At 36.0% G+C, this 24,806-nt stretch overlaps 1 protein-coding gene across 2 annotated transcripts in view; it reads right to left on the bottom strand.

Moving 5' to 3' along the window:
- CTTNBP2 (cortactin binding protein 2) overlaps nucleotides 1-24,806 on the bottom strand; it is an 88,384-nt gene that overhangs the window by 21,429 nt on the left and 42,149 nt on the right. For both annotated transcript variants that reach the window (XR_008469180.1, XM_054219764.1), the window contains exons 5-12: nucleotides 18,727-18,930; nucleotides 13,162-13,261; nucleotides 9,093-9,243; nucleotides 7,736-7,990; nucleotides 4,483-4,600; nucleotides 1,764-2,039; nucleotides 795-890; nucleotides 306-385 (exon numbers count right to left, since the gene is read on the bottom strand). Coding sequence is in view for 1 of the 2 variants with exons in the window: in XM_054219764.1 (XP_054075739.1) it covers nucleotides 306-385; nucleotides 795-890; nucleotides 1,764-2,039; nucleotides 4,483-4,600; nucleotides 7,736-7,990; nucleotides 9,093-9,243; nucleotides 13,162-13,261; nucleotides 18,727-18,930 (1,280 nt within the window). In the remaining variant the exon portion in view is untranslated. The remainder of the gene's footprint in view (nucleotides 1-305; nucleotides 386-794; nucleotides 891-1,763; nucleotides 2,040-4,482; nucleotides 4,601-7,735; nucleotides 7,991-9,092; nucleotides 9,244-13,161; nucleotides 13,262-18,726; nucleotides 18,931-24,806) is intronic.

Raw genomic sequence — 24,806 nt, forward strand, 5'->3', positions numbered from 1 at the left:
TGGAACGAAATAACTTTGGAAAGAAATAAGACATCACAGAGGTTTTAATATATTTTCTTAAGCAGTTCAGTTAATCAGATGGCAGCTATTTAAAGAAGAAAGTTAATGGCCTCACATGACTAAACTTATTGGGGTAAGATTTAGGGGCAACTTTAAAATAAAGTAACAGCTTTCATCCCATTTCCTTTTTCAGAAGTCTTGACATTCTTTCACAGAGTAGAAGACCAATTTTTTTTAGTCAATACTACTACAGAAGTATCTTCACATATAAAAAGCCTGCAGGGAGAAGGTAGCTCCGTACTTACCAGGCGGAGGTAATTCTGAAGTGTCTGAAGATGGATCATAGATGCATAAGTCACACTATTTAGGCAGCCTTCTTGAGGTCCTTTAAAAACAGATGCACAAATAACTTTTCTAAACCTCTCATCTTTGTAAGCCTGTATGATGGATAGATATGCTTTTCATGCTGTATTCTACAGCAATCTCCTAAAATTACAGGCTATGCAAATTAAAACGCTGAAGAAATGAAAGACATTTATCTAGCAACACAGATGCATAGGTAACCATGACATAACTAAAATGGATACTACGGCATAACTGAAAAAGGCAGTAGTAGGGCTTTTATGTGCCAGCATATTTTCTAAATGTTGTAGACCCTTTCAAATCTAGTTAAACAATTAATTGGATATGATATTTCTGAAGACCAACAAAACCAGGACAACTGATTCACAAATTATATATGCCATATGGAGTGTCTTAATATTCAAAACTGAAAATTAGGAATTGAAAATTACCAAACAAAAACACTGTGATATGCTCAGCTCTGTTCTTCTTCAAGAAGTCCCATGGTGGTTGGGAAAAAATCTGTCCTGTTGACCATGAAATGTTTCCTGTTAAAAAGAAAAAATAAAAGAGATATTCCCTGTATCTCTATAAAGTGTCCTATGCTCAAGCATATTCAGTTGCTTACAAAGACCATGCGCACACACTGACAAATTTGATAAACAAAACAGTCCCATGTACTAAATCATGTTATTATTTGATACACGACTGAGGTTACTAATGTTTTCTGCCAATTAAGACACAAGTTTAATAGCCAGCCTTTACATCTTTACATGTAAAATAAAGTAAAAGAAGATAATTTACACGGTCTAATGTGAATAGGGGTTTTGGGGGGCAGTGGGCAAGTTGTGGGGGGTATTTAAGACGAAGCACATGAATTTTCATTATCAGTAGTAACATTTCATTTCAGTAGTAACAACTGTTACTACTACTAATACCACCACATTTTGGGCAATTTCTCATCATTTTAAAGATTTTTCTGTTTTGTCTTGATAAGTAAAGTTACATAAAACAGGAGTAGTTCTGTTCTACCTATGCTCATACTTTCCAGTGTGGATTTACTGTACATTCTGGATGTACTGTAAAGACATAGGCTGGACTTTGCTTTGGCTTGTTTTGTTTCACCTGTAATACAGACCCTTCCTCTGGAGTACTAAATTGAGTAAAGGACTAATTAACATAGGACCTCATAGTCCCCAAGATAATATTAAAGTGCTTAATTAATTGTACCATACACATAGCTAAAAGTAAAGAATGCTTTCATGCCAGCACTGTTCCAAGTTTCATAGCCAGTATTGGTCTGTCTTAGTCTAAGCTTTAAAGGTCCAGAAATCTAAAGATTTTTTCAGCTTATTTACAACATTTCACAAAGTCAAGAAAAACCCCAATCTTTGGTTTTCTGATTACACCAATATTGATACCTAATTTGACAGATAATATACTGCTTGCACTGAGGCCAATGTTGGATTCTGCAGCACTATTAAATGACAGGTCTTCCAGGCTCCTCCATCCATCAGAAGCAATTGCTTGGAAATGGTTTGTCACTGCCTGACTCACTGCTTTTGAAAAATCTTCCCATGATGTCTGTTTACGGATATTTAAAGCACATATCGTGTTTTCTGTATCAAATTCCTCTGTACCACAATGGGCTGGTTCAATGCCACTGACTGAAATCCTTACAGGTACGTTAAGAGCATCTGTTGAAAGACGGAAAACCAAAAATGAGAAAAACTGAAAGCTCAATTAAAAAAGTCTTATTATTAAACACCAATAACATCTAATACTGCAAAGGAAAGCTAGAAAATATCTCCTGCTACAGGAAAGCAAATGTTAAAGAGCAGCACAGATCACCACCACAAAAATCAGAGCAGTGATGAAAAACAAATATCAAGGTATCTATATTTTTTTGCATGACAAAAAAACCAAACAGTATTATTATGCTTAAATAACAGGAAGCAAGAGAAAATTTACTTAATCTTTTATTTCCTCTTTACAGACTAATTTTGTATAAATTAAGACAGATAGTAGGTACTGTCTTAAAGTTTCATTTACTGTGGTTGTGCATATTTTTATTATCAGTGCAGAAAGGAATTTTCTGGCACTAGTACACAAGTGGAAAACACAGTTAGCTGAGCCAAATGTCTTAAAACGAAAAGCTAAGAGCTAAGACAGAAAATTCACTTGGAAGTGTATATTTGATTTGCTGCAGAATAAATTGACAAAATATTAAAAAGAGAAAGAAATTTACATGCATATTCTAGAAACAAGATTTAATGAAGTTATTATAAATCTTGCTCTTTGAAAAATGGAATACAACTCAACGGAAGCAGCAGCAGTCTATATGGACCATTTAGATGACTAAAAGTGAAAACAAAGCTATCTTCATACTTTAATGCCAAAACAATGCCTTTCAGAAGTTATCCCTGAAATTAAAAATAAATGCACCACAAAGAAAAAAGATATCAGCTTATTATGAAATCTTGCAACATGATCTTAGTTTTGCTTTTGAGTTCAGAAGCCAAATCTTCAGCTGATACAAACCAGTGAAGCTTTTCTGATGTCAGAAAAGCTCTGATTTAAACCCACCAGCCTACCATAGGGAAAAGATTACTCAAAGGCATCCTTCAGATGTGGGACTGTGAGAAATGTATCGGAGGCTTGCCCTTGTGATGGCTGGACCTCAGGGAAATGAGCAATGACCATCAGAAACACAGAGAGCTCTCTACAAGGAAACAGGCCCCTAGGACAGAGGTATAGCGTATGCCTAAATTTCAGTGCGTGTGACCTCTAGGGCAGAGCTGGCAATCCTGGCCCCGAGTCTTTCAGATCTGTCAGAGCGCATCCTCTTGTCCTATATGCATTTAATTCCTTACAGTGGAAACCCTACTGGACTGTGAGGAAGGCAGAGGATGGTACATACACAGTTTACCCAAAATGCAATCTTGGCTTGTTGAGGCCTATACTCAGATGACAGCGGTGTTTCCAAGCTTCCACAGATCAGATATCACAGGGGAAAAAAGCTAATTTTGATTGCACTGATGTTAACTACAGGCTTAACAAATGAAAGAGAAGAGAAATGGAGTCCAATGATTCTGACCTGATAAAAGCAGTTGGATTCATGATAAGCCTGACTAGAGAAAGAGGGCACTAGGAATGATGAAAATAATACAAGCTACAATTTAACAGGCTACAGATTCAGCCATCAGAAATTGGCTTCAGTCTAGTAAAGAAGTAGACCACAGAGCAGTTTCTAATAAAAATTGAACTGTGTTCCCCTCCGCACCTACAGTAAAATGAGAAGAACCTAATATTATAACAGCTGAAGAGGAAAATCAGAAGCAGCACACAGAAAGCTTCCCTAATTTGTTGATAATCAGTGAACTCGACTGAGCCCTAGATTCCACTACACAAATACAAAAAAAAGTGAATAAATACAAAGCATACAAATCTACAAAGACAATACTTCTGACTATACAGAGAAATAGTAAACACAGAACTTGTGAGTGGATGGCCTAAGAAATGCACAGGTCAGCCCGCTCTAATGAATCTTCAGAAAACTTACACAGAGGGGAGACGACGCCATGTTCCACCAGAAGAACAGTCTTCTGACAGAAGTTACTGATGTTGGGAAAAAGAAGTTGCTTGATGTTGTCTCTAAGACTTTTTTTAAGAATAAAACAAACAACCCCCCCAACAATAAACTAGTGACAAATAAAACTATGCTCTAAAAAGAGATTCAGATATGGCTAGACGACTGTTTCAGCCTGAGGAAATTTGACAGCTATCCACCACTAAGTGATTTTTCTGCAAGAATTTGAAGAAAAGATAAGAAGAGGATAACAGCTTTGGAAAAAGTAATGACTAATGCTAAATTCAGAAATTTTGAGAGAATATGGATGTTTGCATATGTACAATATATACCATCTTTTCAAATGGTTTAAAACCAGAGACATAACTAGTTTAATAACCTCCTTTATCAAATGCTTTTGCAAAATTCGGAGAACAGAAACTTGCTAGGTTAAGAAAACTTAATTTTGTGGTGCCAAAAAAGTGACAACTACCCTTTTAATATTTCTTATTTTTGTCCCACAAGCTCTTTACTAAAAACAGTTTTATATAGTGCTGATAGCATTTACTTACTTAAGTTTTCTAGGAGATGTTTGCAATCATCAGTAGCAACATCATGCAATGTTCGATTACACTTATCTTTTCTCTCAGCCTCTAGTCCACCATGGCTACAAAGGATTTCTAGACAGTTCTGCAAAGGTAAGAACTGTATTATTTACTCGTCCATTTACTGCATTAAAGAGTTCTACCAATATGCACTTAGACTCCTAGTTGAAATTCTCACACATGCATTTCCAAAGACAGTCAGCTATGGAGTTTCTATATATCAGCATCCAAAGGATGTTCCTTGCAGAGTTGAAAACCAGGAGTAAAAGTATTTTATAGCAGACCTGAAAGTCTGAAATCAAGATTTTGAAAAAGCAGAATATATGCAGCCAGGTTTCTACAGTCTCCAAGCATCAAATGCTGGTCAACTGAATTGAGAAATTCTTAACATCTGGCCACTAGTTTAGGTATTCACAGTAGAAGCCCAACGATGCATCCCGTTTTGAATATCTTGGCCTCAATGTTCAAGCAACACCAAAAATGCAATTCTAAAGCTTAATATAAACTAATTAATGAATCTATTCAGATTCGATAAAAACCAGTTTTCACTTTGCAATTCACCAAGTAGGAGTTTCCATCATGCCTGACATCTGAGTGGTACACAGCAAAAGAAAAGAAAATCATTTTGAAATCACCTTGCAAGCCTCTTCTTTGGCAGGCAAACCTGTATTTCTGCAAGCATAGTAACAGTGCAGTGAAATAAGAATGCATTTCTAATAAAGTCAGAGCAAAAACATTTTGTGGATGTCAACAACATGATGCCGTCTTAAAATTCAAATGCTTAAAAAAACCTCATATGCCCAATAAAAGCAAAAATTCATTACAGTTCATTAGAAACAAGCTACTAGCAGATAAATTTGTATTGGTACAATCATACTGTAACATGAAAAAAAAAAAATTACATAGATCTTCACATACTAGCAAGGGAAAAAAAAGCAAACCCTCACCAAACTACATTTAAATGTTAATTGATCAGTGACCAGAAGGCTGATTAAGTCCTGATTTCTAATCATCATCCATTCAGCAACACCACAGGTGGCCTTCATGGAAGCACTGTCATCCTCAGACACACCTTTCGAGGACAGATATCCATATTAAAAAAAGGACAGCACCAGAAATGATACTAGTTAGAGTATTGATAACCTCTGGGGTTAATCAAAGCAGAGAAACCAAACCTTGAAAATACAGAGAAGCATCTATTAAGTATTTTGATTCAGAACAGCAGCTTGTTGCAGGTTTGGCTGCTGTTACCTATTTTGCAGCTATTCTAACAGAAAGACTTTTCTCAGTATATCTGATACTCTGACACCTTTCATAAAGATAGCAATCATTCAAGCTGTGTTTCCCTGCGAGATGAAATTTTACCAGATTGTAGTTCCAGCAGCTGTAAGAACTTTTTAAAAAGTCAATCAGCTCACTAACTTTGCCAGAAGCAAATTAGCCAGGAAAAAAAAAAAGCATATTTTCTTGTCAGGTCAGGTCAGGTTAGTTAACTGTCTCTCAAACGGGTGCAAGGAATGGCAAAGGCAACAGAAGGCAGAGGACTGGACTGTGAGGCTGAAAGTGGGAAGTAAAGAGGGAAGAAAGAAGCGGGAGACAACAAAGAGATGAGGCTTATTTCCTTAGTAAATAAGTTTTGTCAGCTCTGTTGCCTGTGAAATGGCAGCTAAGATCATCTGTAAAGAACGGCACCTACCAATCTCAAAAGAAAAGGGTGCAAGCGCCAGCACTGTTTATATGGAACCATCACATAGTGTCATGAACGACATGCAGTGCAGATAAAGCGTTAGAGTAGGAAGTCAAAGTGTTAACAGTGCTTGAAGATGGCTATTAAGCTTTCTTTAGCTTCTTAATATCCCAAACACCTCTCGAGTCAATAAATGCATTTAATCAAATACGATTATATGAAGTCTCGGCAACATCGAAACCAGGAATCTGCCAGCTATACATTGCCTTTATCATCTAAGAGAATACCCTCAATGGTACTGACTTGGAATGTGCTCAGAAACTCAAAGCCATGAGTTATTCATGAAAGGTATACGTGAAGACTTCCAGTGTCAGCGCCTTCAGAGAGAACACCTAGCCAAAGCCTCTTCTAGACAGTAAATAAAACCTAGCTTCAAAATTCCTGAGGTTTATATTATTGCAGAAAGAAGCAAAGTATTGCACACTATTTAGGTATTTCTAGACTATAACAAATACCTTAAACTCCATCTAAACTGAGATGAGTGGAAACTGAAATAAGAGTCTGTACCTCCCTAAAAGACACTGGTGATGGAACATTGACTCTGTAATACAAAATGCTGAGTAAGCTGTGGCTGGTCCCTAAAAAACCCATAACTTAATAAACTGAATCTTGAATTTATCGTAGTAAATTTATCAGGAAAAAAGCAAACATAATGACAGATATTGATTTAGGCATGTAATCACAAGCTGATTTTTGAAGTCTTGGACTATATTTTCCTAAAATTCACTTTCTTCTGTGTTTAGTATCCTCTATTTTCTCCCTGGGTAAAAGTTTCACAGTAAGATCTGACTGACAGCTGACATGAAAAAAAAATAATTCCTTTAAACAGCCTGTGTTAGAAGTGTAAATCTTCTGATGTCAAATCCTTCAAGTAAAACTCAATCTCCAGAAATCTTCCTGTTTGTCATCAGTAAGACCTGTAAGGTCATTTCCCATGTCATCCGTTATCCCAACTCCCAAAAAACTTATTCATTGCCTGCTAAAAGGGATGCCCAAAATAAATAATTAAACAATATATCACTGCACAAATGTGATTCTCAGATTTCTTGTCCTCCCCTTCCTCCCACAGGAGAAATTGTTCATAGTGAAATCATCCCTAACTGGAACAGGAAACTATGTTAATCTAATATCTATATTAAGTACATGACACCCAATGAATTGGCGTTTAGGGTGGGATTCACCTCACCTTAACCTTGAAAATCTGAATCTTAAAGTAATCATGTTTTCTCTTTTTATAGTTGTTCCAAAAGAAATAAGCATTTAAATATGCCAATTCACCCCATTTGACACCTAACTTCTGGGGTAAATTAACCAATGGAATTATTTTCTGTGTCTGTTAAATCAAGTGTGATAATAAACTAGATAACAAACTTAGATTTAACATACAAGTTTGAGTTCTTCAAAGACAAAAAAAGAAGCATTTACCTTGCCTAAATTCTATCAGGTTACTGTAACTTGGTCACACAGACTGACCTTAAAGCCTTTTGATGCTGCTATGTGGGCAGCAGTCCAGCCCTCTTTGTCAGCATGGTTGATGAGATCTGCAGAAATAACAGGCTTTACTCTACTGCTGTAGTTGTCTTCTGTCCTCTCCAAATCAAAGTAGTCTAAATTAGTCTCTGCATCAGTTAAAGAGTTCCTGTTGTTTGGCTCTCCATAGTACATAAGGAGCTTGAGACTGTCAACATTACCAGAATCCACTGCTGCATGAATTGGTGACCAGCCATCCTAAAAAAACAAAAGCAAAAAGCACACTCCCACCAAACACATCGAAAAATGTTTGCAGAACTTATATCAGCAATGAATCTGCATGGATAGCTCTGTTTGGAAATTGAAGTGATAAGCAAAAGTGACATAATTATCCTTTGGGAAAACAGAGTTGCTTGTATGTGGTTGGGGGGGGGGGGTAGAAAATGTAGCAGAAAGAAAATTTTACAGCTTTCACCAAGGACAGTCCAACAGACAGAAACTGCAAAGAAGAGTCTAAGTGCTATAGAACTTACATGCTGTTAATAGACCGTTTCCTTATCATGTATCAAACTAACACGATTCTAACGATCAATAATTTGTTTCATGTTGCATTAATCAAGTTATTAGTCAGATATTTTCATGCTTTTGACATCATAAATTTCTCTCATTTCAAATTAAATATATTTACTTTCCAAATCCAAAATAAATGAATAAAAAACCCCATCAGTGTAATAGTGGAGCAGAATGTACTGTGAAGATAATACTCTTTCTGCTGTGTTTCTGGACAGCCTATAACCCACATTTATTGTCCTGTTCATATCAAAGTCTTCAGAAAAGCTTCAGGAAAGCACCTGAAAAGGGCAATACCTAGATTTCAATTTTGACATCTAATTCCTTTTCTCCTGCATATACTTTTTTTTTTTTTTTTTTTTTTTGGCCATATTCTGCCATTTGTGATATACAAGACTTTACAATACTGGCTGGCAAATTTGGGGTTGGGGGCCCTCAAGGACAACAAAAAACCAAAATCGCTATCTCCACTCCTCCACCTTAAAAATAAGTCAAAACAGAAGAGTTCTGTTGCAAATCCAGTGCTGAAGGAAAGTCTGCAACAAACTGCAGGCAGAATCTGAAATATGTAAAATATGATGGAAGTCATAAAATTTAGGAGATTTGAGAGACAATACACAGCTTAGAAAAACCCGCAGAAAGTATGAAAAAAATACTAATTTCAGATTACATGGCTTATTCCAGCTTTAAAGAAAACTTTAAATAAATATTTTAACGTAAGTATTTCCTAGCTGTTGTTGTATTCAGTACTATACAAGGTATTTTGACTTTACAAACTGTTTTAACTTACACTGGTTTTTACTGTTCGATCTGCTCCACCTTCCAACAATAGCTTAATACAATCGTTATTTCCATTTTTACAGGCCAGGTACAAAGGTGTCTGTCCTCTTTCAGCAGCATGGTTAATATCAGCCTGATACATAATTAATAATTCTGCACACCTACAGCAAACAATAAGGTAGTAAAATTACCTTGTATTCGACCTCCAAAAACTCTTTATAACATAAAACATTTAAATGCTTTTTTTAATAAAAACTGATTTTATAAATACAGATCTACCTGTGATTTTATCCGTCACATATACACAAGTATAAGGTATAATTTTATACATGTACATAGATAAAAAGACAGCAATGGGGTTACTTTCAATCTGTAAATCTTAAACTACAGTAGATGCCTTTAAAAACTGCAAATATAAAACATTTAATTTCATAAGGCTAATAAAAACTTAACAACAGCTGCTTAAGAAAAACCTTCAGCTGAGCAAAATAGTAGCTTTTCTTTCCTGACTACCGATATTTAAAATAGCTTTAAAAAGAAAAAAAAAAAAAAAGATACCAGCTTTAGATACCAGCAAAAGGGACACTCGCCCAGGGAAGTAAACTGGTAGGGACTGCAAAACAGCTCTGGCACTACCTACCATTCCGATCCCCGAATGGAGGCTGCTCCAGAAGGATGGCTTGGGCTGTGCTGGTAGCAGCTACTGGATTCGGGAGCACAGAAGCTGAGGTGGAGGGCTGGGGAGTGACTCACTAGGGACCAGCATTTGGATCCAAGATCCTGTACCTCCTCACAACCGTGTAGCTGTAGGTCCAGTTTTATTCCCGATTCTCGAGCCAGGGTTGGCTCCCTTCCCCTTCCCAAACCCAGCTTTTCAAGCTCTCAAGACTTTAGAAAAATCTCAATTCCAGTCTATTCCCTCTGCAATTCAAACAGGGGCTTTAAACAAAAATTAGTCCCCATCTCTTTGGATCAATATTTATTAGTCCATAAAAATAGAAGCACATCAACAATAAATCCTCAAAGCAAGTAATGCAATGCCGTATAACTGCTGGTTAGGAGACCCTACTACAGGAACAGGATGACACAATTTTTAAAGCAATGTAATGTATATGTAAGAATATAGGTGTATAAGAAATTACAGATGAAAAAACCGCAAGTATTAAAGAAAACAATCTCCTTTTAGTAAGTTCTTATTTAGTCAGAAAATCAATCAGCTTCAAGATAAAATGATCAGTTTTAGAAAAGAATAAACCAGATAACATTACTATGAATTACTTTGCTGTACTTTCTGAAAATGCTCAAACGAACAAAAAAAAAAATACAGATAAAAGTAATGCTCTACCTTATGAAATGTTGAACGTGTATCCTAACCATACAGACACAAAAATCATCTTAAGATGGGCTCATAACAAGACACCTCCATAAAGCAACTGCAGATTGAGTTTTAAGTCTGCTATGTTAAAAATATCTATTTTGTTATTTCGCATTGTATTCAATGACTCTGGAAATGCTACATTGACTTTCCACCTCAAGGTCAGGTAAGGTTAGCCTGGCCTGGACCATATGGGAAATAATTTTGAAAGTTTCTCCTAAAAGCGTTTTCTGAATCAGTGATATTACTGAACAGCCCTAAAAAATTGTAGTTCTTTCTGACTCTGTAACTGGGGCTGGAACAACAGTATTGTGCTAGTTCAGGAATAAGGTTAACTGACATGTCACAGGGGACTGGCCAGCGAATCTGTCACAGACAAGTACTGTGTAATTGATAGTAATTTAGTGCTGTCGTTAGCCCCAGATTCTTTGTGCTGTAGTACAAGTAACATGGACTGTGAAACACAACACTTTCAAGGGGACAGACTCTACTATTGCCCCAAATTCTGCCTATTACAGAATTTTTCTGAGCCAGAACTTTGAAGCGATGAACAAATCAAAAAGCCTGAAGCTGTGATACTTTTGGCTGGCCCCGTTATTACATGCTCACTTTTACAATCTGGTCCATGTTTAGTATTAAAAAAAAAAATGAACGCAAGAAAAGTGTTTAGGGTACTACATAAGTAACTCTAAGGGAAACATACATTGTACTACATAAGTAACTCTAAGGGAAAAAGAATATAAAGTCTGCAATATCGTAACACAGCAGATGATATATAGCAAAGTGTTGGAGGGTAAGTCAGAGAAATAATAGCTTCCTATTTAACTAAAGTCTAAGATATTTATTTTAGTGAGAGAATATGAACAGCGTGGTTTTGGTTTGTCTTGTCAAGTCACATGTAATTTTTACAGATTTTACGTAAAACACTGAAACATTTAACTGGGTATGTATTTCTGTGCTCAAAACACCTAGTCAGATTCTGCTACTCTGGATTAAGACTTTCAGTAAAAGACGTCACCCAGGCAAGTGGGCCACCATGGAGAAAGGTATCCAGTACCTGAGGGAATTAGCTGTGATGAAGCCCTGCTGTCCTGGAGATGGCTGAACACCTGCCTACCGATGGGAAGCAGTGAATGAATTCCTTGTTTTGCTTTGCTTGCGTGCACGGCTTTTGCTTTACTTATTAAACTGTCTTTATCTCAAAAAAAAAAAAAAAAAAGGGCGGGGGAGTGTAGAACGTGCTGGTTTTGGCTGGGGTAGAGTTCATTTTCTTCATAGCAGCTAGTACGGGGCTAGGTTTTGGTTTTGGATTTGTGCTGGAAACGGTGTTGATAATACAGGGATGTTTTAGTTATTGCTGAGCAGTGCTTACACAGTCAAAGCCTCTTCTGCTCCTCATACAGCCCCGTCAGCGAGTAGGCTGGGGGAGGCACAAAAAGTTGGGATTATCAACACTGTTTCCAGCACAAATCCAAAACATAGTCCCATACTCGCTAATATGAAGAAAATTAACTCTACCCCAGCCAAAATCAGCACAGCTGCCCATTAGTTGATAAGCTTGAAGTCCTCTAAGAAGTGATAAGAATCTCTGATGATCCTTATATACTCATGGGAGACCATGGGAAGGACAGGGATCCCACTCTTCCTCATTGTTGGGTCAGGGCCTATGACCATATGATAACACTCAAAGAAAGAGTCTGACCCCTATATGTTACTGCATCAGAGTAAAATCCCTAAAAGTAGTAAAATGCAACATTAAAAGAATCAAAAACTGAAAGATAGGCAAATCCAAAGATACATAAAACAAAGGTTAAGTCTGTAATAAGGATTCCTAGCCATGCTGTTCAAGACTTTTTGCATTTGTAAAATTGTTTTATCTGGATAAGCATGCTCTGGAAAAGGTTATCTAGTGGTTGCTTCCAACTGCTGCACAGTGGAAACGCAGCATCAGCCTTCAGTTGCTCTGATGAAGGGAGGAAAAGGGAGGAAAAAACCCGAACATCTGTGTGAATTGTTGTGTACTGGTTCTCAGTATAAAAAGACAACAGAATTTTTTGGTCATGCTGTCATAAACCACCAATCTTTATAAAATCAGGAGCTTTAAAAAAAATCAAAGGAAATTATCGTAACTACATTTTGAAGAATGTTCTTAGAAATATTCTTTGACTCATACATAATTTTCTGTTTTTCAAAAAAACAGATAACTGACACAAAACACTTAAACCTTAAAAAACCCTGTTTTATTGTTTGAAGTATTTGATTATATTTCACCCAGGAGAATACTCAGATAAATGTTCTTTTCTCTCTGAATATGATATTCATAGTTCTCTATGCTTCAAAATATCAGTGCAAAAATAATTTCTTTCCTTCTTCCTCTGTTAATCCTGTATTATAGCTCATAACTCAAAGAAAATTAAGAAATTCAAAGGTATGATGCCCATGTAGACCAGTATCATATTGTGGTTGCTAAGAATACACATTCAGCAACCTTAAGAGCTGTAATTGGAAACAAAATAAATGGAAAATATTGAAAACAGAATGATATATGAATATGATTTTCAGTAGATGCTTTCAATAAATGATAGTTAAATGCATTTATACCTAAGAATGCAACAGTAAGGTAATGAAAAAATATATAATATAATGTAAAGGGAATATAAAATTGAGTAATAGCTGACAGGAAACATCTTAAGACTTCACTTACTTGACATGTCCCTGAGCAACTGCTGAACACAAGGGTGTAAAGCCATTTTTGTCAGCAGCATCAACTTGTGCTTCTGCAGTCAGCAGCAATCTCACACAATCTATAAATGGAGCATAAACATAAACTGATCCAACAAGAGCAAGTGGTTAAAACTAACAGAGGTTAAAACTTAATCAAGGAGCGACAGCAGGCAGTCTTTTTGACTATACATCACACACCTTAGCGAAGTAGAAGCTCGGGAAGTAGTTTGCAGAAGAGAGGTGAGAACTGACTCCCTGGGGGAGCAAAAAGGGCTAGGGTTGGGTTCTGCTGGGATCCAGATACATGCCCATTGCTGACAACTCCCACGGTGTTAGCTAATTTACCTCCAAAGTGGGTAATTAGAACTATCCAGCACCCGCTAAATGCAGGATGGTCCAACTGGCAGCCACGTGACACATCCCACTACAACAGGCACAGGGGAGTTGCTCAAAAGCTACACATAACTCAAACAACACGCTGACCCGTCTTGCTTCAGGACACTTTGACATGGGATTGCAATGACAAATAAGATAAACCGACAAACTCAAACCTCCCCAAACCATTACCATTCATATATTTCCAAAATGACATGGTAAAAATAGTAGCAGCCTGATTCCTGCAACTTACAGCTAAATTAAGATAATTAATTACATAGTAATTAGACTGCTTTTCATCCACAAATTGGAATATCATTTGATGCAATTAAGTCTGAAGAAAATACTTAATCTGCTCTACATTCTTGAAATTGGTTCTAGACCAAAATAAACCAAGTCTTTTGTAGTTGAAACTATTATTTTGAAAATAAGCTCAGCTAGAACACCAATTATAAACTCCTGACCTGATTTCTGAGCAAGCTTAATGCACTCTGTTCCAGCACTGGGTAAGTTCCTGGAGCCAAGCTTTGCTAATGAAGCTTATCTCTAGATATCAGAAACATATATTTAGAATTACTTTGAAATATGACTAATCTAAACCATTCCTGGACGTATTTACTGCTGTTACAACTCTCAAATATTAATACACATGTTGTGGAGTTGACTGAATAAATAATTTAACATTAAGAAATAAGATTTTAAAACAGATTCCTAAATTCTTAAATAAGCAATCTGATCTGATTGGTTTTTGTGTTGTTTTTTTTTTTTTTTTTTTTTTTTTTTTTTTAAAGTTTGTTGTTGAGATAAGCTACCAGGACTTCATCAGTAGTAATTTCTTTAAATCATAAAGAAGCTCTCAGTTAACTAACTTACCTAGTATTTCCACTTGTAAGATAATACCAGTTAAAATCAAATTATATTTTCAATCACTTTGTAACAGAATTAATACTCTGCTAATGACATTTCTTTTTCTTTTCCATTGTGAATCCCTGTTTTATATTAAACAATTAACTTGAAAATACAGATTCCTGCTTGATATCCTAAAATACTCTTAAAGTTTATGAAGGATGTTGAAAAAATTTCTTCTAGCAGTTTCAAGTATTTGGCTAGAATACTGTTTGGCTTCTTCATAAAGCGTATGTTGTTAGCCATGCAAAAGCCACGAAGAACGCACAGAACAAGACCACCTTTCTAGAAAGGTATGGTTAACTCACAATTATTGGTCGGCAGATCATTCAGGTGGTAGCTTATCTTTGTGAAAATACTGTTTCTGATGAAGATCGCTGAAAAAATCTGCTTATTCTCAGGGACAGGTGCAAGCATGAGGAAATACAGCTACTTTCCTAAGGCATACCACGTGAGCTAGTAAGCTCTACATGACCTGTTCTGGTGGCATATCAAATAAATGAGCAATAATCTCCAGGAAGCCTGGGTCCCCTGTATGGACTTTTGATTGGGATTTGGAGAAGGATAATTTGGGTCAGTCCAGACTCATTAACTCCAGTTCACTGCTGTATGCTCCTGAAATAATCAGCAGTAGAGGGAACTCGGAAGAAGGGCAGGCACAAGACAGACATAGATGTCACTCAGTTAAAGGTTTTGGTCAACGCAAAAGCAAAACATGGAAGCGTATTAGCACAAACACCTGGAGACTTTACTGCTCTCCACCACAGCTGGGTAGTTAGTTCTTCCAGAGTGCTGGCAAACACCATGCAGATACATCCAGTGGCTCGGCAGAGCTGACTCCATGTAGCTGTATGTCTCTGCACCTCACTCCTTTCTACTTCCCACATCATTCCAGTTTTTCCTATCAATCAGGGTGCCACAGCCTCCAAGTACTCAGGATAGAAGAGAATCGATTATACCATATAAGCATATGATTAGAAAGCAGCTGAGTCCAAAGGATATTATTATTAGTAGTAGTAGTATTATTCTCTTCACATCTCTCAATTTCAGGAACTCTTGTTATTCCATTCTCTCTTTCTCAGCCACCTCACGTGTGGCAGAGAATGGTCATGGTCAGCAACACAATAGAGATATGCAGATATATTAGCTAAGTGAGCTACTGTACATGTTATCAAATGCATAATAGACTGAAGCGGCTCCTGCTTTGTTAGCCGATCAAACCAAGTAGGCCTGACAAAACAATCTGTTCAGCTATCCCAATCTAGTGGTTAAATCATAAAATCAACAGTTTCCTCATGTCCATTCAAACACAAAGTATTTAGTGTATATTTTTAAAGTGAAGTTCTCTCTCTCAGACCTACAGAATTGGGGACAGTGTGCACAGGAAACAAAGCAGCTCCTATGAGCTTCATGTGCTGGAAAAACCCTCAGCTGCAGCTCTCAAAGGCAACTGTTTATGAACAGGAAGGCTACGCATTTTGTAAATAGGACAGATTAGGAAAGAATATTCGAGTGCTCTCTCTTCTTGTGTAACTCAATTTTCTCTACAGACTGGCCTGAGAGCACATAACAGCTGCTGCCACCATGCTGGTTACAATGTGCTCTACCTTTCTCTAGTTATCTATACATCTCAAATACTGCATTTCTTCACTGAAAATGTGTGGAGATCGTTCACCTTCCACTCTTCCCAGACTCTGCAACATGGTGTTTGATTCTAAAGGGAGGTATTTACTATGCTGGCTCTTAACAAGTCTAGAGCCACTCTTTTCTCGTAGCTAACTATCTCCCAGGAGATACCAGAAAATCTGGTTAGTTAACTTAGAAGAAACAAGGGGTCCTGGAAATCTCCAAGCCCATTTAGGCTTTCAACTCCAGGTTCAAATTATTCTCAATAAATTAAATCATGGTGTGATCACCCACCAGTGAAAGCTTATGTGTTAAGTCTTACGGTTGGACTCGATGATCTTAAAGGGTCTTTTCCAACCTAAATGATTCTAAGGAAAAAAAAAAAAACAACAGCCAAAAGACAGTAACTTACCATTGACAATCCTACTCAACGCAATGAAAAAATTTGTAAAATAAATACTTCATCCTTCTTAAAATTACTCCAGCGTCATTTCTTTCCACCTGGTTATTTAAAAAAAGCTATAAAAAAGGACTTTTTCTTCTAAAAGAAGAGATTTATTCCTATACTTCCTTTCTTAAGCCTATATATTTTTACATAAATTTGTTCTTAAAAGTCTCCACTTAGAAGAGCTGTGTCTATCTATGCACTTGGGAACAAACTGTAAGTAACAAAGAAAGGATTATGTATTAAACTTCATCACAAAAACCTTTCTCCAAAAATATTATAAATCTACTACTCTCAATGTTCATATACTGTATTAAGGAGACATCAATAACTGCTGCTGTGTGATTCTCTCATTCAGAATTCATACAATCCATTTAGTCGCTAAAATGGGATGATTTGTACAACGAAGTGTTTTTTGCACCCTGTCAACTATAAATAGAAGTGCAACACTAAAATGCTTGTAATATATTTTTTATCTTAAAAACTAAAAGATACTAAACAATTACAGGATGCATATGTGTGTGTTTTTATTATTGTGTTTTCATACCGCTGCCAAGTGCCTCTCTTATTTGAAATTTTGACAATAGAACAAGAAACCAAATTGCCTTTGCTGTCAGTAAGAGCTGCTCAGTAATTGTAACTGAAAATCAGGGCATTTCCTTCAAAACATTTTAGGAATACAAAATGAGTAAAGAAGAATTGGGTCAATTACGGTCTCCCACAAACACCATCAATGATAAATGGATGTAAGCCTAGAAGAATCCACAGAACACCCATTCAACGGGAGGGGAAAAATAAATCCACACAATATAATAAACTTGGACTCTTAATACTGAAGATAAAAAGTTGAAAAAAAAAAAGTAAAAAAGTGTTAAGTGCCAAAGGAAGAAAATAAAATAAAGAACTTTTCCAATATTTTAAGGGTCTTGGCAACAGCAAAGAATCTGTCAGATGAAAAGGCCCAGATGTTCCTATGAAGTAAACCATAGCACCTAGCAAGCACAGAAAAAATATACCATTCCGAACAAAGGGAAAATTCCTCCTATCCTGATGCCTGGTAGCAAAATTAACCCTGAACGTGTCAGAAAAATGTATACTATCTACCTAGCTATGGATTTTGGATCCTAACTTTACTTTGATTTTTAAAATACTTGAGAAAAATAATGGAATAGTCTCACTAAATACTATTTTGAACACTGGATCGGGTTTTTCTAATTATGTCTCTAACAAATACATTCTTAAATAAAACCACAAAGTACTCTTGAAAGCAGTAGCTTTGAAGGCACTGTGTTCCACCTTTTACTGTGAAAAAAATAATGGAATTTTTGTCATTGGGATTGGTGGATTTCATCTTTAGTGTCCAAAACAGCATAATGGTATTATTTGCAATATAAGAATCTAAGAGATTTTTACATCAGTAGGAAAAACTACAGTAATGTGTACTGGAATTTTAAAGAAAGCTGCTGTTCAAGAGCCTTATGTTAACAGTCTGAAAATTATCACTTAGAGTTTGTATCCATTAAATTTGCATCTGTTACTAACACATTTGCCTCATTTTATAAATATATTCATAAAATATGAAGACTAACTGTTGAAAGGTTCAGAGATGCCACCTCCTCGAGACTGAGGGTTGGGGTAGCGGGGAAAAGAAAAATGTTAACCATCTCAGTAGACCCTAGAGAACAAACTAACCCTATTTCATCTAGTTCAAAAATAGAGACAGTTCATTTTATTTCCCAGGTAACACACTACTCTGAAACTGTCTTCCATCATTTTCACTGCTGCTGCAGAAGATCAAAACACCGGTGATGACCCATTCTTTCCTGCTTACTCCCTGTAGAGGAAAGTTCTTTCTTTCAAGTTGCCTTTGCTACAAAAGATCTTTAGTTTGTCACAGAATACGGGGTGATGATATCTGGTGGCTTTTTATAGGAAGGGAGTGGAGAATTAGAATGGATGTCACTGCAGAATGTTACCATAAGCAAGAATGCTTTCTGTGTTCCAAAATTCTGCCTCTGGAAGTATTGCTTGTGTACAGGCTATACTATGACTTTTATTATATAATCTATATATCTCAGTTTCAATTTCACAATTTTAAAAACCATGCATTTGACCTAACTTAATATTTAAAAATTGTGAAAGAAGCTTTCACTATTTGACTGGAATGTTGTCACAAAACTTAGAATCACTTACCTGTATGTCCGTTTGTAGCAGCAGAATACAAGGCAGAATAGCCATCTTCACAAGAGTAATTAATGTCCAGTCCTTCTTCATTAAGCAGCATTGATAATAAAGTGACATTTCCCTGGGCAGCAGCTTGGTGAAGAAGGGTGGGCCTGCCACCCAGGGGGACAGGACCACCACTTGTTAACAAAGGGGTTAGGGAGGAAGACCAGCCTGCGAGTTAAAGCAACAGAAGTTAGATGAAAGACAACGTAAATAAAGCTCTGCATTTTCTGTGTTCTTTTAAAAATGAAAAAGGATCTTCAAAATGATAGGATTTGTTAGTTTAGCACAAGTTTTGTGATGATGCTTTGCCTGAACATCAGAAGGTATTCTGAAGAACAAAACTGCATACAGGGGTGACAGTTGTTAATGCAAATGAACAGGATTTAATTACAAAAGGTTAACATGAAACTTATTGTGAACTGTAGTAGCAGCTGGATGTCTCAAAAAAATTTATATTATTAAAATTCAGAAACTACTGAAAGTTTTATACAAGTTTTAGTTTAATTGCTAATATGCTGGGAAAGTTTTTTGAAAGTATCTAAAGACAGGTATCCAAAACAAAATACTTATTTTCATATGAAATTTCATCCTCCTTTACAGTCTAAGTGCAAACTTTAGTATCTATCTCACCTGCAGTTATACAGATAAATCGCACAGAGAGCACTTAATAACTTTAAGTGCCTTTCAATAAGTTTGCAAAAAAATGTAGAAAACATTTACACAAATAATACAAATATATTTATTATTGAACTGTACCTTAAGGTAATGTTCCTTTTACTCAGCAATACTTAAACAACATATTATAAAATGTTCCAATGTAAATGAATAACAGTTTATATAAAATTTATGACTGAAAACTTTCAAGTCACCCCGTTAGAAAATTATATTCATTTTAAAGCTTTGAAAGCTTAGGAGTTATCTTTGTTAAACGTTCTGTTTATTACTTATCAGCTTTAGTAGGGAGTTTGTTAAGAATATGAAGTTTGCTGCATAAGGCATAGAAAATTTTGTGCATTCTTCCTTGATCAAGGACTGCAAGAGAAAATAGGAGAAAGATTTTTTTTTTCTTATTTTCACTCTTATCTTTAGAAAATTCACATTATATTTCTCTCTTGAATAAATAGCTTTGTATTCTGTAGCCACACATAAGCTATTATATAAGACTGAAATCTGACAATACCGAGTGAGTTTACCCAGCTTTTACTGTGGTTCTGCAACACCCAAGACTGAAGAGGAGCTGCAGGGCATTACCTCCAGCTCCATCACGCTGATTCAAGTGCTATCCGACCTCCAACACCTAGGACTAGAAAATGCATGTGGCAGTAGCTCTACCACGCTGGGACGATCTGCTCTGCATTTAGGAAAACCAAAATTCAATATCCAAGTTCCCAACAGAATTCTATAGAAGCAGTAGATTTGGGAACCTTGTAGGATCTTTGGGCAAACTTAAGTCAAGGTCCAGACTTACACAAGAATCCATCATCTGGGCAACCTCAATGAAAAACACATAGTTTGATCCCAGTTCAAAACAACAACAACAAAAGTGCTTTAAGTTATTTTCATATTTGTTTCTAAAAAGTAAGCTAAATTTGTCATTTCGAATTCAGTTTTTTAGTTTAGCACATAAAGGAATTTTCCCAATGTTAGCTTATTGTTCGATGTATTTGTTCGATATTGACGATAAGAAGTCATCACTACAGCTACGAAATTATTTTATAAATCCAACTTTAAGCTGCAAAGTTAACTCCATCTTCATATAACTTCAATTCTGAAGCTACCTTCTGACTATTAATACTCTTACTAATATTTGTTTCTGCAAAATTTTTAATCAGAAGATTTTGAGTGTTTTCTGAAGTTTGTAAAAAAAATAATAATTAACAATATACAACAATACAAACCATCCTTTAAGTGGTAAAAATATATATATTTATTTCCACTTCCAATATTTGAGAACAGTTAGCTCTTACAAAATCACCAAAGCTCTGAAGAATAACTCTTGTTCTTCCTTTCCATGAGAAAAGTGTTTTTATTTTTCCAGCCTTCTGTTATTCTTTGAAACTAACAGTGCTGCAGCTGTTGCTATATACGTCAACGCTTTTAAAATGGTACTTGTGTGGTTTTTACTGTCTTGTCATAGTAGTTAACTGACAGTGGACATTGCTTGGGTGGCACTCCAGATGCTAACATTCTTTGTCCAAGTTATGTTGGAATTATTTGGGGTAACCTGGGGAGCCTGACACTAAGCTTTAAGCATGAAGTTCACTCTGCCAGGTAGTTCTGTAATATGAATAGTATTTCTGGGTTCCCTTCCTTACTGAAAATAGTGCAAGTTTTTTGTTGTTTTTTTTTAAAGCATCATTAATAGAAATGCCAAAAAAATTTTTTTTTCTGCCATATGTGGTATCATAACTTTGATTTCAACTCCTTGAAATGAAAAATATGTTGTTGCAATTCAGTGATGAAATTCTTTATACTAGGTTATCATTAGATGAAAACCTCCTACTGAAAAAGATACAAAAAACAGGTAATAACAAACATAACTTTAGCTTCTATTATCAACATAAGGCAATATATTAAAGCTGAATTCATCCAACAAAATACAACAACATTAGAAAATACCAATAAATAAGGTACACCATTACAGATGCAAAAAGTGAGGAAATGTGAAGCATCTGTGAAAGCTTGTAGGGCATGCAGTGATGAAGGGCAGAGGGATAGACAAAAACAGCTTCTGGCATCAGCTTCAGAATGTGAGATGGTTAATTTCAGAGCCCAGATCAGTCCCTCACCCCCCCACTTTTATCTTCCAAGCCAATTGTATAGAGAGAATAAATCAATCATTAGAGAAATGAGCAAAATAAAAACCATACTTCATTGAAGAGTGACATAAAAAGCGCAAAACCAGGAAGAAAGTGAAAGCAGAAATCCCAGAGGTATGAAAATCCAACTGCCTACATTCGTTTCCATTTTGAAGTCTTACAGCCATTGAAACATAGAAGTCCAAACAGAGCAGAAGCACTTTGGCACCAGTTCAAAGGCTGCTGAAGTTAATGAAAACACTGTCGCAGATTTTGAATCAGGCCATAAATGTTCATTGTAATTTCTCTATGCACAGTCTGTTCAACATTAATGACAAAAGCTGGTGTCTTTTCCTACCGGGGATGAAAAGAGCAACAAGCAGTACAATGCCCAGTCTCTAAAAGAAGGTATTGTCACATTAAGTAAGCAGAACGTGTAACTGAAACAATCGATGCTCTGATTTTAAATTTGGTCTTAATAGTTGCTCTTTCTAGAACCAAGACACTCTTAACAGAAAATCAGGCTGCTGATATGTTCTTAAAGCAATCTGAGATAACTAGGAAACTGTTTTAAAATTAATAAAGAGAATGCTTTAGTCACCAGGCTATTATCAATTCTTCTGACTCCACATTAAGAAGAAACAAACATGAATTTATTGAAAAAAAAAATGAAGGATCCTTTCAATGTCTTTTTTAATATGTTAAATTTGTTTTGTACTGATCTTTAAAAATATTAACAAATTCTGATTGAAGCTCACTACTTACTATACAATAAAATATGAATAAGATTTCACCATGCTCTTCTTTAATTGAAAGTAAAACTGAAATTTTAAACATTTTCTGAAAAAAGTAAATAAAATAGATTAAAATCAACCAGAACATTAATAGAACTAACTCAATCTGTGCCTAGAGGGCATGAAAATGCAGATATGGGAAGGAGGTTTCAGTAGTGTTTGTAGTTTGAGAGATGTTGTTGATGTCAAGAAAAGTCATACTTAAAAAACAAACCAAAAAAAAAGTGATTAAGTAACATGAATTCATAGAATCACAGAATGGTTTGGGTTGGAAGGGACCTTAAAGATCACCTAGTTCCAACCCCTCTGCCATGGGCAGGGACACCTCCCACTAGATCAGGTTGCTCAGAGCCCCATCCAGCCTGGCCTTGAACACTTCCAGGGATGGGGCTTCCACCACCTCTCTGGGCAACCTGTGCCAGTGCCTCACCACCCTCATGGTGAAGAACTTCAGGCATTATTGACCACATCATCTTAATGAAAACAGGGTTATTAAATTTCGTTTTGTTTATCTTTCCTAAAACAAAGTCTATTTCTTTTCTTAGCATAAAATTTTGAAGGAAAGGTCTTTCCATACTTGCATAACATCTGTTGCTCAAAGGCTTTTTAGTTCTGCAGTTTGCCAGAACACTTGGCCAAAACAGATTAAGTTCCCTTAAAAAAACATAAATAAAATGGGATTGGAGAATAAGTGCAATAAAATATAAGCATTAGTTTGGGTAAAAGACAAAGAAGCTCCTGAATATTTACCTGAATATTTCAGATAACGTTATTAAAGTTCTTTGAGCTTGTTTGCACCCAGTACAGGAGGGCTGTTAAAATAACATCTCTGTATCAATAAAATAAAACACCACTAACCGGTCTGTTTAAGCAATCTTTCGTTGCAGACTTCAAATTATGTGGTACGTTTCCCATTTGCAATTGCAAAAATTCACAAAAAACGGTGCCACTTACAAAATACTAACAGTGACAAATTTTCAGTGCAAGGATTATAAGGGAATTAAATGAACCCAAATGTTTCCATCCCTTCAAAAAACAAGTGAATGGAGTGTAAATGAAGAAAGGCAATCTGAGCGTATAAACCAGCACAATTTAAAAAAAATTAACAGTTTTTGTCAAAAATCCTATCTTTGAGAATTGCCTCTGAGAACTGTCACAAATGCCTTAAGAAACACAAATTCATCATTTGGTGGAGGAGTCCTATTTACAAGGCAGATTGTTCTCCTCAGAAAAAAGTTTATACCTCAAAGCACAAACTAAAGCAGTAACAATACATGGAGTTATGAAGTCAAGTGGTGGTAATTTAATTTTCAAGATAGAAGATTTATTTTTTTAAAGAATAATCAAAAACTGTCTTAAATGATTACCAAACATCATCTAGTTAATATAAGACTAATTGAAATATACAGCCTAATTCATGCTGATAGGATCTCTGGAAGACACCCTCTTGCCTACAAAAACTATTCACTTTGAAGCTGATTTTGCCAATAATTTGTTGTATGTTAATAAAATCTTAAGATTTTTTTTTTTTTAAATGAAATTTTAATTTCCTTATGGAGCCTAATAGCACCTGAAGGCAAATGAGGTTTGGAGAATATCTGGAATACTAGGAGACTAATGACCTATCTGATATGGCAGACTCATCTAGGAATAAGAATTTAAGATAAAAATTCAGGACATCCATATGAAAACCAGCAAACTAAGAGCCAGCCATCAAATCCCACAGTTGTTAACTCTGAGAAGTAGTAGACAAATGGAAAAGAAAATTTCTGAGCTCATATTTTCATGGCACAGTTCAGAAAGGAGAGAGGATTCTGACAGAATGGTGCCACAGCCAAATGTTAAAAACATGACTAGGTTACTCCAGAAACATGCAGGAAGTCTTCCATGAAGTAGAATGGGAACAAAAATTCCTTAATAATGTGAACCCTGAAATCTTCTATATATACAGATACCTAAGTTTGCCACATGCTGCGTTTGGAACAGCTTCCCCAAGACTCATGAGGGAGTTCAAATGCCTTATCAGACAGTGGTGCAGCTACCAACAGAAAGCGGTTGGTTGTGTGATGGAAGCAGACAGCTGTGCAGGGGTTTTATACCCTACAGATGATGGTACAGGGACTAAAGTTATGAGGGACTGAAGTATCATGGAAGTTTGAGACCATTCAAACAGTCTTCAATGCTGATGAAGGTCTAAAGTGTTCCATAACTGTATGTCCATCTTCCTCGCTGCAGCGTAAGTCAGACTAAAGAGGAGCTTCTACCTAATGTTCTAGCGCTATTGATCCCAGCAGGGAAATACGTTGACAAAAAGATTTACAGGAGATCTACAATTAACTGAAAGGTCGATCAGGGCCGCCTTTGTTCACTTAACTGCCATCAAGATGATACCCTGAAGTTGGCAGCACATTATGCACACAAATAAGTGCCCACCACAATGCAAAATTAATAG

This window comes from Rissa tridactyla, chromosome 1 (genome assembly GCF_028500815.1).
Source record: "Rissa tridactyla isolate bRisTri1 chromosome 1, bRisTri1.patW.cur.20221130, whole genome shotgun sequence".
NCBI lineage: Eukaryota > Metazoa > Chordata > Aves > Charadriiformes > Laridae > Rissa > Rissa tridactyla.